This window comes from Tiliqua scincoides, chromosome 11, assembly GCF_035046505.1.
Source record: "Tiliqua scincoides isolate rTilSci1 chromosome 11, rTilSci1.hap2, whole genome shotgun sequence".
In the NCBI taxonomy this organism is placed as follows: domain Eukaryota; kingdom Metazoa; phylum Chordata; class Lepidosauria; order Squamata; family Scincidae; genus Tiliqua; species Tiliqua scincoides.
The window spans coordinates 15,312,819-15,326,238 of record NC_089831.1 but is presented as its reverse complement, the minus strand read 5'-3'; the positions used below and the strand labels follow the sequence as shown (position 1 = coordinate 15,326,238).

The window sequence follows — 13,420 nt, the reverse complement described above, 5'->3', positions numbered from 1 at the left end:
CAACCCTAGGCACACAGATAGGAATAAATCTCACTGTACTCATTGGGCCTTACTTCTGAGGAAGCACACAAAGATTTGGGATCATGCCTTCTGCCCAAAGGCATTTGCATTTCAAAGTGTTCCTTGTGGAACTCAGTGGACTTCTGACTAAATATGCATTGGGCTCAGGCCTTAAAACACACTGTAAAGTCAGTGACTTTATTTTGAAATTAACTTTGGGCCAGCAATTTTAAAAAGTTATATCATAAAACTTATGGTCCCCCAGAGAACCAGGCTGTAGCACCTTTTAATGAAAAGAACATTTCAAAAGGTTGTCCCTTAATCACTGCACTGAAGACAATTATGGTTGACTCCCTGAATCTGAATCTGAACCACTGAATTATGGTTGACTCCCTGAATCATCCATAGCATCCTTAATTTTGGAAATCTCTATGATCTCACATTTTGGGACACCTTCTGTCATGGGTAAGGTGAGGCGGTTTCTCTTTAAGGTCCAAAGCTTTGCCACTGGCTGCACAGCTGAGCTGCCGGGCTGAATCAGCCTGCTTATAAAGGCTACCTGCCCAGGAGGGAGTGTGCTGAGTTTGCTTGGAGAAGGTAGTTGGTGAGTTATATGGTTTTGTAGGAAAGGGAGTAAGAGTGGGATGGTGGAGGTAAAAGTAAACTTGCTGTATGGTCTTGCTTTGTGTGTAGGAGAGTAATTTGTCCCTGAATTCTCTAATAATCTAGAGAGGCTGTTTATGGCCCACAGGTGTATGCATTTGGTTGTTGTATATATTCAATGTCAGGCAGCAATTTTTTAAGCTCAGCTGATTCCCCCCCCCCCTTTGTGCTTGAAAGTGTGCCTTCTCTGTACTTACTTGGAGGAAAGTTTCACTAATTGAAATTTCCAAGTAAACCTGAATGTGGTCTGTTCTGTGCAAAGTGTTGCATAGCCCTCCTTTTGCAAAGTTCCTGTAAGAAAGAAAAGTCTCCTTCCTGCTCTTTTTTTTGACAAGGTCTGAGACTTCTTCTAGTTATATCTATTATTAACAGTATTTATATACTGCTTTTCAACTAAAAGTTCACAAAGCGGTTTATAGAGAAAAAACAAATAACTAAATGGCTCCTTGTCCCAAAAGGGCTCACAATCTAAAAAGATGCCAAGGAATACCAGCAGACAGCCACCAGAACAGACACTGCTGGGGTGAGGTGGGCCAGTTACTCTCCCCCTGCTAAAAAAAGAGGAGCACCCACTTTAAAAAGTGCCTCTTACCCAATTAGCAGGGGTTATCTAGGGAGCTTAATTTCCCTATATTATCTAGGGAGCTTAATACTTTTAAATAAGGTAACTGTTTCCAGGGCTGTAGCTTGGTGATAGGAGAAGAATATCTTGTGGTGGGGAGTCCTGGGGGGGGGGGATGTCTATAGGGCAAAGCCTACCACTGGCTGCTCTCCCTGAAGGTGTGTTGAGCTGGAGGTTCAGGGCTGGTTTGGACCGGTGGACCATTTAGTGAATGAGTCCTTGACCTGGCTTCTCTTGCCATCTCTTCTTAGGTTCACTCCTTTGGTATATATGGGTAGGGTTGGAGAAGACCCCTGTATAAAAACCCTAGGGTGCTACTGCCAGTCCTGGTTGATAGTGCTGACCTAAATGAAGATCAATGGCTGACTTAGGAATGCAAGAAGCTGCTATACTGGCCCTGCTGTCCTGTGACTAGTAGTGGGATATGTGCTTGCAATAAATTGGCTGCTATGGTACAGTTTGAATTCAAATTGCAAATCTAGAATCTTTACCACCTATGGCTGTACCCAGTTCTCTCGGCAACCAGATTTTCAGGAGCCAAAGCACCAGGGAAGGATGGTGTCTTATCTCTTAAATGCCCTAGTAGAGATACAACATAGGTCTCAGGAAATGTTTTCCTCCTTGAAATAGGTTCTTCAGAAGCAATGGCCCAGGAAGGTAGCACTGCCACCGAGGAAAGCAGTAAATCAGAGAAGCCTATCTGTCTCATTTGGGGTAAGCCTTCACCTCTTATATATACACAGGGGCCATTTGTTTGTGTGTTGGGGTTGGGAGAGCTGGTCAAGTGGCTTCTCGATGACCATTTTTTTTTGTGCAGGGTGCAAGCTAGATGGTAAGAATCCAACCTATACCTTTGAGGTGCCAGAAGAATGGTCTTTTGAGGAACAGGTGACCTTGAGGACCGTATGTATCTTGCTACCTATTTCTGGGAAGGTAACTGACGTGGTGGCCATGAGCTAGCATAAGAGAAGGTGGCCTTATTGGTTATTGTGGAAGGTGTAAAGGAAGGATGTCTGAGGGTGTCTGAGGGCGCATGCTGTCAGAACGTTGACTTAGGAAGGCCTCCACAGTCAAGGAATGGGGAATAGCAGCTTAAGCTGAATGCCCTAAATTTCTCTTTACCCACAATGCAGATTCTACCTATATAGGTATACCTACTCCCATATAGGTAGAATCTGCATCATGTGCACAGAGAAATTTAGGCAGTAAAGTGACCTGCTTAGAAGTGAACCAGTCTGAATGGAGGTCATATGGCATACTGTACCCTGCAATATTTCAGCATTGGACTTTAGCTTTCATTCCTTAGCCTGCTAGAATTAGATTGTGCATGGATTTAGCAATGGCTGGAGAAACTGGATGGTAGGGCAACTATGAGGATAGGCCATGGTGGATGGAAGAGAGTAGACAAGGTGAAGCTTCTTACTGCTTTAGCAAAAGAGAATCTAGTCCTGTTTCTCCCTGCTGTAGTCAGTTCCTCCTCTTAGAACTCATCAGAACTGGATCTGTTTCATAAAAACAGATGAGCACTGCTGGATTAGACATCAATTCTGCCTGAGTAGAACAAGCATGAGGTACTCCAATGAATCTTGTTCTCCAATGAATCTACTGTTCAGAACTGGTGGGCCTGACAGCATTGTCTTTTCTCTTGAAGATTTGCCTAGGAGAAAATGCCAAAGATGAATTCAATACTGTGGAGATTAAACCCACAAAGGGCTGCAAGGATCCTACTCCAGTGCGCATTGCAACCTTGAAACTTTCAGTGCTCCCGATGGTGAGTGGGGACTAGATGGTGGTGGCAGTAGCTGCTCTTGAGAGAGGAAGCCACTAAGCTACTTGAGCTTCTCCAAAGCCTCTACCTGAGGCGCCTAACTAGATGGGCACTTGGTCTGATTGGCCTTGGTCACAGTAGAACTTTGTCATCCCCTTTCTTGGGATGGTGCAGGTACACGGTTCCCCTTCTGGAAACGATCCAGTGCTTCCCAAACTCACCTGGCTGGTGATTCCCCACTCTAGTGCTGGAACCCAGAGGTGAATGGCAATGACATGTTAATGCATCATGCAATGATGTAACCAGCGACTCATGGGTTGCAAGGCTGATAAGGAGGTTGAATATAGCATTTGGGGGCTGGGCCAGGTGGGAGGGCTTTTTTGAGTATGCAGTTCTCGCACACAGCAGCTCTGCCTACACTGGCAACTCTCCTTATTCTCTCCTTTAGGCTTGCACTATAGTTTTGCTGATGGGTGGTGGGCCTATTGTAACACCCCTGGGAGGTGCCTCTCAATGCCACAGGGTATTGCAAAGCCCTGATTGGGAACCCCTGTCCTAAGCACTACACTAGCTGTTGGCTTTAGACTGGCTCCTTATTTTGGAGTGCAAACTGATCTAGAGTGACCGATGTCCAAGAATACGCATCTCTGTATCTTCCAGGTCACCCTTGCAGGATTTGAACTGACACCACCTGTCACGTTCCAACTAAAATCAGGACTGGGCCCCGTCTATCTTGCTGGACAACATGTGACTGGTAAACGCATAACTGTAGTTGCAATGAGATGATCCAAAAGTGGAATTGAAGCACTTGGTGTAGTGTCTGACTAACCCAGGTGGCAACTGAACCCATGAAGACTAGAAACTTGCTTTGAGAAGTGGGGTTATTTAGAAGGGCAGTTGCAGTTCAGTCCTTCACAGAAGATCTGTTTTGAGAGGTGCAAAACTCATTTTGGCTCTGCCATGCGTTGTCTCCTTGCTGGAAGATTTTTTCCCCAGAATCTAGTAGTTTTCTTGATGTAGGTGGCTGTGGGGCCTTGGAGCCTCCCAAAAGCTGGAGGCTTCTGCTTTCCTGCCTTCTCAGCAATATGCACTGGCTGTCTTTCTTGCAGTTGACGTGAACTGGAGTGGGCATGAAGAGGACATAATGTCGTCCGAGCAAGAGGAAGAAATGGAGGAATCTCCAGGCAAACCTGACAAGGGCCCAGCAGCTAAACCAGTGGCCGCAGCCAAAAAGCAAGAGCAGTCTGTTCAGGAGCCATCTCTGGTATGGCTGTGTGCATGGCTCAAAACTTAAGCTTAACTTATAGATGAAACTGGAATGAATCAACTAGCAGCTCTGAATGCCTGTTGGGAAGATAAAGTGGGGTATAAATTGATAAATCACTCAACTTGGCTCCTCTAATCCTGCCTTCCTTTGAAAGTCAAGGGGCATCCCTAGGCTGTCCAGCTGCTCTTCTAGCCATGCTTAGCCAGAGCATCTTACTTCAGGAAGGTGGCTGTAGCATCTGCCTTCAGAGCATGGCCTAGGAATGGCTAATGGGAAAAGCGACTACTTTCTGTGGCCCTGTCTCACCAAGAACCTTTTTGGGGGAGCAGAACTTAACCTTCATTTAATCTTGACTGGAAACTTTCTGTAAAATACTTGAAGGTTCTATTCTGGCATTCTGCTTGGCTTGATCAGACTGGTGCCCTATAGCGTGTGTTCAACTGCAGTCTGTTCTGTGGCTTCTGCCTGTATCTTTTTCCATATTCATATATAGGGGGAAATCATTCTGAAATGTAGTACAGAAACTGCAGCAGGCCCTCATCTGTGGGCTTGCCACCTGCAGATTGAAGCTCTAGGGGACTGTTGCAAGACACTATGTGGTGCCTCGCACATTCTTGGTGTAAAAGGTCAAACCAGGTATGAGAACTTGGTATGGTTAAGCAAGGGAACCATGCAAAAATCCAGCCCTGTTGCCTCCCAAGGGGCTTGATTCCAGGTTCCAATAGACTTGGGGGGGCCTTGTGCAGTGTGTACATTTTCCCTAAAATATTCCCTCAAGTCTATGACCATGTTAAGTGGAAATACTGTAATTGTCTCCTTTAGGGGAAAGGATCAAGCCGAGCAAAGAAGCAGGCGACCAAGGGAGAGTCAAAGTCATGAAATCTGATGGCAGGTGAGATGGCGAGAAGCAGCTTGCTTAATGTTAGCTACTTATAATGGAGTACTTGGAGCAAAACCCAGGGCTCACTTGCTTAAACAAGAGGTACACACGGCATGGCTGCAGACTCTACTAAGAGCATCTATATTGCAAAATCCATGACCTGCCTCTTCATTATGGTCTCTGGGCCTTCCTTACCAGGCACGCAGCAAGAGCTTCACTGACCTGTTTCGATGACAAAGTTTCTGTACTGTGCAGGAATCTTACAGTATTGTAAAATGAGCTGTTGTATCTAATGCATGAAGCTTATTGGACTGAGCAGAAATTTGAAGTCAGGTCTTGTTGCAGTTAGACTAAAGCTCTAATTGCTACAGAGGTCCTCTACAAGGCAAATGAAAATATTCCAACCAGAAATTATGATTGGGCAGAACAAGGATGGATAATTTTGTCACAGTAATGAGATTCTTGGAGCCAAACATTATACTAGTTAATGGTTATCCTGGAAGTTATTCTAGTAATAGAAAAATCCAACACATTTCTGTGCAAGCTTATCCAGCACACCTTTTTAATGGAATCTTAAGTTCACACTTTACAGTGTGGCTGGGCTAGGAGCTATAGCTTTTTGACTGAACACTATTCAGTGAAACAGAACTGTTTCTCCATGAAATTGGGAAATCTAAAAAAAAAATACTAATAGGGTGGTGTGGGGAGTGAAGGAATAGATGCTGGAAGAACCCTTGTGCTCATGAGCATTTAATATGCATTCTAGTCTGGGAATTGAATCCCCCCTCTGGCAGGGGTAATGTAAAGTAGGAGATTTGTAGAATTGCTTGTAAATCTTTCCTGCCAAATCCCAACTCCTGCTGTTTTTTTTTTTCTTTCAGGACCACAAGACTTGAAGCTACAATACTGTTCCTAGAAGCAAATAAAAAATGTATAGATTGTACTCTGGAATTTGACTTGTGTTTCTCTTCTTAATATAGCTATTGTTGCAATTTCAGACTCATCTTCAAGTGATAGTTGTACCTGGCTATAGCTATATAAACCTCTAAGTTGCATCAGGGTGACCAGATGCCTTCTTTTTCCAGGACATGTCCTTTTTTTTTAGCCTCGTGTCCTGGAAAAGAACTTAAATGTTGTCCTTTTCCTTGTGAGTGCACAGCCTTGTAATTATATGTAATATAGTTTAAAATTTAATAAGTTTAACAACACGAATCAATATACAAGTGTTTTTAGCTTCTATCTTGATGTATCCTACAATTTTCTTGGATGTCCTACATCTTGGAGTGCCTTGTTCTCCTTTGTGGTTATGACATCACCACAAAGCTATCACCACCTGAGCTATATCACCCTGAGCTATATCATCTGGTCATCCCTCCCTCTGGGGAGGGAGCCCCTGCAAACCATGACGTTTAGCATGGTGGTTTCCAAACTTTTTAGCACTGGAACCCACTTTTTTAAATGACATATCTGGCTTTGGAGAAACCTTGCTTGTCTGGGACGTTCCGTAAGTGGTCCAACCAGGCTTGGCCCATGCACTTGAACCTGCAAACAAGATCATTTTTTTCTTTTGAATGAATTGAATCTTTTGACTCATCATGTCTCATTTATAGGTGGAGGTATTTGAACATGGTTTCTTTTTTTCAAATCATGAAATCTAAAAAACAGGCTGCAAGTAATGTTCTAAGTTCTCATTTTTATTACTTTAAATGCTTTAAAAACATACTAGGTGATATAAATACCATGGTTGCATCTACTGCCACCTATAACTGGAAAATTTAATCTATTAGTCTCTGGAAAATATTTTAAAACACCAAGATGCAGTGTTTTGTGTTGTGGTGTTAACAAAAACAGGCACTGCTGTTTATAGGTGCTGTGCTAGTCGAAAGAACTGGGAGAGGCTCACGTTCATATCTGATTTCGAGGCAATGCTGTTTAACATTTAGACTTGAGAGGGTCTTGTGGCAAACATCTAATGGAAGGTTTTCGGTCAACGGTTGCAGAAGGCAGTGTCGGCACAACAGCTGATGACTTCGCTCATGCTCAAAGGTTCGTGTGGCTGCTGCACAGGCACACAATTTAGGAGGCAGCCTTTTTCGGTATAGAGAGGTGTACTTCCTGGAGAGAAAAGGGATTTGTAAGTCTACAGGTGTTGTGCAACTGGAAGGGGACTGTTCCCTCCCTGTGCTGCCTTCCTGCCATTAGCAGGTACCTAGTAACCAGTAGCCTTAAACCTGGTAGTCAACTTCCATAGCTCACAGATGTTGCATTTATCAGAATCTTTTCTCTGTCTGGACATTACCACCCTTAAGTTGATTCAGAAGGCTTGACTAAGACTGCAGTCCTAGCCACACTTACCGGGGAGTAAGTCCCACCGCCTATAATGGGATTCATTTCTGAATATGCATGCATAGATTGGCTCTATTTTCATGGATGAAGCTGCCCAAGGGTAGCTGTCACACCTCTAGTGCTGGTCATACTAACTGCAGGGGCCTTTCCTTACTCCCTGCAAAGGGCTACTCGGGAATCATCTTGCTTTAAGGCAGGCCAGCCTGTCAAGACAACTAGCCTGGAGAAAGCACTGTGTTGAAGTCTCATTTTTGGAGGTAAAGGCTGGAGACTTTTACCAAACGGCAAGGGGAGAGTGGGCTGTCTCAATTTTCCCCCCAATACCCTCCTCCACAGAAGGCCAAGGGACAGCTGCTGCCCCCCCTTTACACACCAGTGGAAAACCTAGTTCCCTCTGGTATCTGAGTGGTTCAAGTGATCAATATGTTCCATTCAATGCAGGTGCTTCATCCCTGTAAAACTTAAAGGAATTGTTGATATGGGAATGTGTACATGTAGGTGAATGCTGTTGCTATCCACAGTGTAGCATGTGGACAACCTTGTGGTGAGGCTTGGATGTGAACTCTAGAATGGCTTCCTGTGCAATGATCATCACCTACCATGAAAAATAGTCTTCTTGTAGCAAGATTCTCCAACAAAGAGCCTGCAGGGTTGTTTATGCTGCATACAGCCACGGCCTGGAAGTTCAAATTGACAGTTGACACATTTGAGGACAGCATCTGGGGGGAAAAAAGAGTGGAAGGTGATCAGACAATCATATGTTGGCATCCTTCAGTCTCAGAAGACTATGGTGTCACACTCTGAATGGTGGTTCTGGAACAGAGTGTCCTCCCCAGTGCGCGAAGCCTGGGTAAAGTAGGTATGGAGGATAGACTGTTTCCCATGCAGCAAATCCCCCCTCTCCACGTCGCTGAAATGGTCCAATGGAAAGGCAGAGGCCAATACGGTGGGTTCCAGCAGCGTTGCAGGAGTTGCCAGAACGTGACTGTGTTCAGCCATGAACTGCCTCAGGGACTCTGGCTCCGGATTTTGCCTCGAGGTTGACTCCTGAAGCCTTTTCCATAACTGGATGTGGCCACAAAGCAGTGGAGGTTTGGGATCAGAGTTTTCCTTCTCTCAGATGAGCTGCCTTCCCAGGCTGACGAATCCCACCTACCCGGTGGCTGTTTAGTCGCCTCTTACGACAAGTACAGCCAAACTGAGGGCCTATTCTTATCCCCAGCCCCCAGGGGATCAGACGATCATCAATTCAAGAATATCAAGCCAGTCTACCCTCCACCCCAGATTTCTCCAATGAGGGCCAGACCTTATTTTCCTAACCCTCTGCATGCAGTCCATCAGTTCTTGGTGGGCCACAAAGGGAGGAGACCTTGCAGTGCTGAGGACAAAGAGGCTGCAAATGACTTCACAGTGGGACAGACAGTTGCACCTGTGTTCTTTTGTAGATGACACCTGCAGCATTCCGATACTGTCAGGGGGATTTCTGGCGACACAAAGCTTCTGTTGAACTCCAGTACGTGCTCAAAGGTCCGTATGAACAGATGCTCCTCAACTTGCTAGGATGCTGGCCATTATTTTTAACTGTACGTTCTCAGCCCTAGTTTGGGTGGAGGCACTAGAGGGCTCTGTGTGCTCATTGGAGCCTCTGTTCGTGCATCAGGCTCAGGGAGTGGAGCCATAGCAGAAATGTAATAACTGTGGACAAAATGAGCTGTGACAGGCAGAACGGATTCAAATGAAAAGGTATGCAATCCCTTTCCCCCTAAAGCAGTGGTGTTTTCATGCCAAAACCCCAATAAAGTATGAGACCAAGGACCCACTGTCGGTCCTGCCTCCCTCCTGGGACCCTACCTGCCTGCCCCACCCATTTTACCACCCACTCCCCACCCCCAGTACACCCTCTCAGCATTTCACTGTAACCAAATATTCTAATTAAAGAGAGCAGAAAAGGTTACTATGAAGCCTAGCACTAGTGAGAACTAATTTAGCACAACTGCACGTAAGAACCTGAGCAGAAATGGGACACAATCTCTTGGTACCTGATGCCTTCTCTTTACCTAGTGGTGCTCTAGTCGAGTAGTCCTCAGCCTATTGCATAACAGTAAGTTGCTGTGACCCCACAACTGAGGCTTCACAACCCAGTTGGCGTCACAGCCCCAACGTTGAAGAGCACTAAAGTATATTATAAAGGTGACAAGAATCCACAGTGTTCAATCCTCACATTCACATTGCTGCCCATCAACTTGGGGAAACCAGAGTAACAAGTATTTCAGAACACCATAACTAAAGGATGATTTATTATTTTGATGGTCCTAATGTGCATTTATGCTTGCTCTTTCTTTGGAGGCAAGAAGGGCCAAAGTTTAGTAGCTGAGCATGCAGAAAGTTCTGGTTTCAAGCACTGGAATCTCTAGGTAGGACTAGGAATGTGTGTACCTGTCAAAAACCCTGGAGAGGCCTTGCCAGTCAAGGGCTGAGTTAAGTGGACTGATGGTCTAACTTGGCATAATGTAGCTACACTCATAAGGAGGAGGGAACAAAAGACAGAACAGATTTGTAGGCTCATGTTCAGTTTCATCTCTTGCATACATTACCTGGACAATGCTCAAGAGAAGAATTGCATTTTTCAGCCAAACATATTGTCTATTCCCCCTATATACATATACTGTACATACACATACAGAGCGCCTGACCCCACAAGCTGAAGTCTTGCTGCTTGCTTTGTTTCAGGGACTTACCCAATGCAATAGGAAAGCACAACCATAGCGCCAGGAAAAGAAGTTTATTCATGTTGTGCTCTCTGCCCTCAAGCCAAGTGTCTACTAGGTAATAAGGAGGCTTGGGAGGAGATGAAGAACAGCGCGTGAGGGAGGAGAGATAATCTGGGCTACCCACCTGGTTATCAGTGTGGGGTGAGCCAGTGCCTGGGTTCTTTTGGTCCAATCGCATCATTCCAGCTCCCTCCCTCCCCCAGAAAACAGTTTGATCTGCTTGTGCTTTTCAGTAAGTCTGTGCTGGAAGGAAGAGGAGGAATCAGGATTGCACCTGTTGTCCAATCTCTGCATGTCCATTAGATTTTTCAGTGCAAGCTTTATGTGCATGCAGGTTGGATTCATGCAGCCTTTCTGAGTGCAATTGGTACCCTTTCCTAGAACATAAAAGCTTTACACAACAGTTTGAAGAGTGGACATTGTCCATGTAATGGGGGGGGGGGTGCCCCTGCTAACTGGGTAAGAGGCACTTTTTAAGTGGGTGTTATTTAGCAGGGGGAGAGTAACTGGCCCTCCTTATCTCAGCAGTGTTTTTTTTCTAGTGGCTGCCTGGCGGTGTTCTTGTGCATCTTTTTAGATTGTGAGCCCTTTTGAGACAGGGAGCTATTAATTTCATTTTCTCTGTAATCCGCTTTGTGAACTTTTCATAGAAAAGCGGTATATAAATGTTGTTGTTGTTGTTAATAAGCCATCAAAGTCCTGGATATGGGAAAGAACAAAGGCTTTGGGGTTATGATGTGACTGCATACACTGTACACATATTGCTTAGATTGGAACCTGGCTACAATAGGGAACAAGTCCAGATAGGATTAGCTGGATGTGTTCATCCTGTTGTTCATCCATTTCTGCCCAACGTTGCAAATATATGCAACAGGAATCAAATGTGTACACCTGTGGGCTGGGTACGCCGGTGGGCACACAGATACAGGTGTACACATTTGGTCCCTGTTCCGTGTAGGCAACATTGGGCAGAAATGGCTTAATTGTTTTATAATGGGAGCAAAAGGCATGCTGTTTTTGCTCACCTTCCCTTCCACGCAGCAAAGGTGACTGCTAGTCCACGATGGGGCAGGGGGAACAACTGTTTTTTCCTCGTTGGGACAGCAGGGTCTGATTCCGAAGCAGTGACTGTGTCATCCTCTATTAAGTATTTTCTGAATTGTGACCCTTTTCCTCCAGGTGAACACATGAATGTATCCAGGAAACCAGAACAGAGGGGATACAGTTGTCTCCGCAACAGAGATCTTGTTGATTCAGGTAAAAGATTCAGGTATCTGGTGTGCTCCCTGGGGCATCTGGTGGGCCGCTGTGAGATACAGGAAGCTGGACTAGATGGGCCTATGGCCTGATCCAGTGGGGCTGTTCTTATGTTCTTAAACTACAATTCCCAGGAGGCCTTGCAGGTCTCTTGTTATCTGGTGTGCTCCCTGGGGCATTTGGTGGGCCGCTGTGAGATACAGGAAGCTGGACTAGATGGGCCTATGGCCTGATCCAGTGGGGCTTATGTTCTTAACTACAATTCCCAGGAAGCCTTGCAGGTCTCTTGTTATCTGGTGTGCTCCCTGGGGCATTTGGTGGGCTGCTGTGAGATACAGGAAGCTGGACTAGATGGGCCTATGGCCTGATCCAGTGGGGCTGTTCTTATGTTCTTAACTACAATTCCCAGGAGGCCTTGCAGGTCTTCTTGTTGTCTGGTATGCTCCCTGGGGCATTTGGTGGGCCGCTGTGAGATCCAGGAAGCTGGACTAGATGGGCCTATGGCCTGATCCAGTGGGGCTGCTGTTATGTTCTTATGTTCTTATTCCTTGCCCCTGTCCAGGACATCCCAATTAGCACTGGGCCCCTGTTAGTTAGCACAGAGCCCCTGAAATTCTACTGCTCCATTTTACTGCTAGCTTGGCCCTGCTTAGGATTTTGTAAAATGACTCATGATGAACCTTGCTTCATGGTTTTCTGCTCTTGGTTTTGTATGTCGATCCATTGCCTGCGATTCTCAAAGGTGAGGGCCACTACTTGGCATGGGGGTGGGGAAGAGAATGTCTTACTCTCAGATGGGATTTGATAAGGGCTAAATTAGCCAGCATACCTGCAGGAGAGTTTGAATGAGTATATCAGATCCCTCCAGGCCTGACCTTTAGCCACAGAGTTATAAATCGCCAACTCATTCCTTCCCACAGAAGCACACTCACCCACCCTTGCGCTCTCTTTCAGTGTCATCCTTGGGAGTGTTCACCTTTTGATGAAGTTCAAATTCCCATATTTGATGGAGAGAAAGCACAGAATGAAGAATGTTGTCCTTCTTGGTTTCACTGCTATACTCAGTACCAGCCTAGGTAAGCCCCTCAAGTCTGCAGCATGAACACAAGTAGGGAGATTGTTAGTTACAGGGTATTCCTCCTGGGGCGGTTGGGGCAGGAGGAAGACAATGCCCCCAATTCTGTGGGGAGAATGAATTGCAAAATGGGTGAAGCTTTGCATACAAGTCCTTTATTTTTGTTGGTAGGAACCATCCAACAGCAACTGTTACCCTGCACATGCCTGATCTCATCTGATCTCAGAAGCTAAGCAGGGTCAGGCCTGGTTAGTACTTGGATGGGAGACTGCCTGGGAATACCGGGTGCTGTAAGCTTATACCATAGTCTTTCAAGACTGAAGGTTGCCAACCAGGAACCATCCCTAGAGCAATTTATGCAGGAGACCCTGCAGAACCTGGATGGGATTGATTGGTGATGTGATCCGTGAGATGGAATGGGGTCTGGTTTCTGTTTTCTTCTAAGAACACGTTGAGCACATCTTCTAAAATGTCTCTCTGCTATGTTTCCTGCACATACAGCAGTGAACGCATGCTGAATTCTGCTTGAGTTCTGTCCAGCCCCCATGTTCATTTTTTTAAATGAATGCATATGCAGTCATTCTCTCTCTCTCTCTCTCTCTCTCTCTCTCTCTCGGTGTGCTGCAGATAGTCCGCACGTGTGCCATGGGACTTTGGGGAGGGTCATTAATTAGTAGGCCAACTGGGGGATGTGAGCCCCCGCCCCCATCAGCAGTGTGGTGTGCCTTGTCTATTGCCAAAATAACTGATGGTGTGACTTGATAGTTTTAG

General features: G+C 45.6%; 1 protein-coding gene and 1 pseudogene across 1 annotated transcript; both read left to right on the top strand.

Moving 5' to 3' along the window:
• Positions 1-1,929: 1,929 nt before the first annotated feature.
• On the top strand, positions 1,930-6,096 carry LOC136662473 (nucleoplasmin-like). The gene is made up of 6 exons (XM_066639692.1): positions 1,930-1,999; positions 2,103-2,188; positions 2,937-3,056; positions 3,714-3,807; positions 4,163-4,317; positions 6,082-6,096. The coding sequence occupies exons 1-6, from the start codon at positions 1,930-1,932 to the stop codon at positions 6,094-6,096; spliced, it is 540 nt and encodes a 179-aa protein (XP_066495789.1).
• Positions 6,097-12,826: 6,730 nt separating this feature from the next.
• Positions 12,827-12,946, top strand: LOC136662786 (5S ribosomal RNA; annotated as a pseudogene).
• Positions 12,947-13,420: the final 474 nt, after the last annotated feature.

What these genes read in the sequence shown, in the direction of transcription:
- LOC136662473 (XM_066639692.1), top strand. Translation starts at nt 1,930, where the DNA reads ATGGCCCAGGAAGGTAGCACTGCCACCGAGGAAAGCAGTAAATCAGAG. An exon ending in GCCTATCTGTCTCATTTGGG is followed by an intron (nt 2,000 to 2,102) that starts GTAAGCCTTCAC and finishes TTTTTTGTGCAG; the next exon opens with GGTGCAAGCTAGATGGTAAG. An exon ending in AACTTTCAGTGCTCCCGATG is followed by an intron (nt 3,057 to 3,713) that starts GTGAGTGGGGAC and finishes TGTATCTTCCAG; the next exon opens with GTCACCCTTGCAGGATTTGA.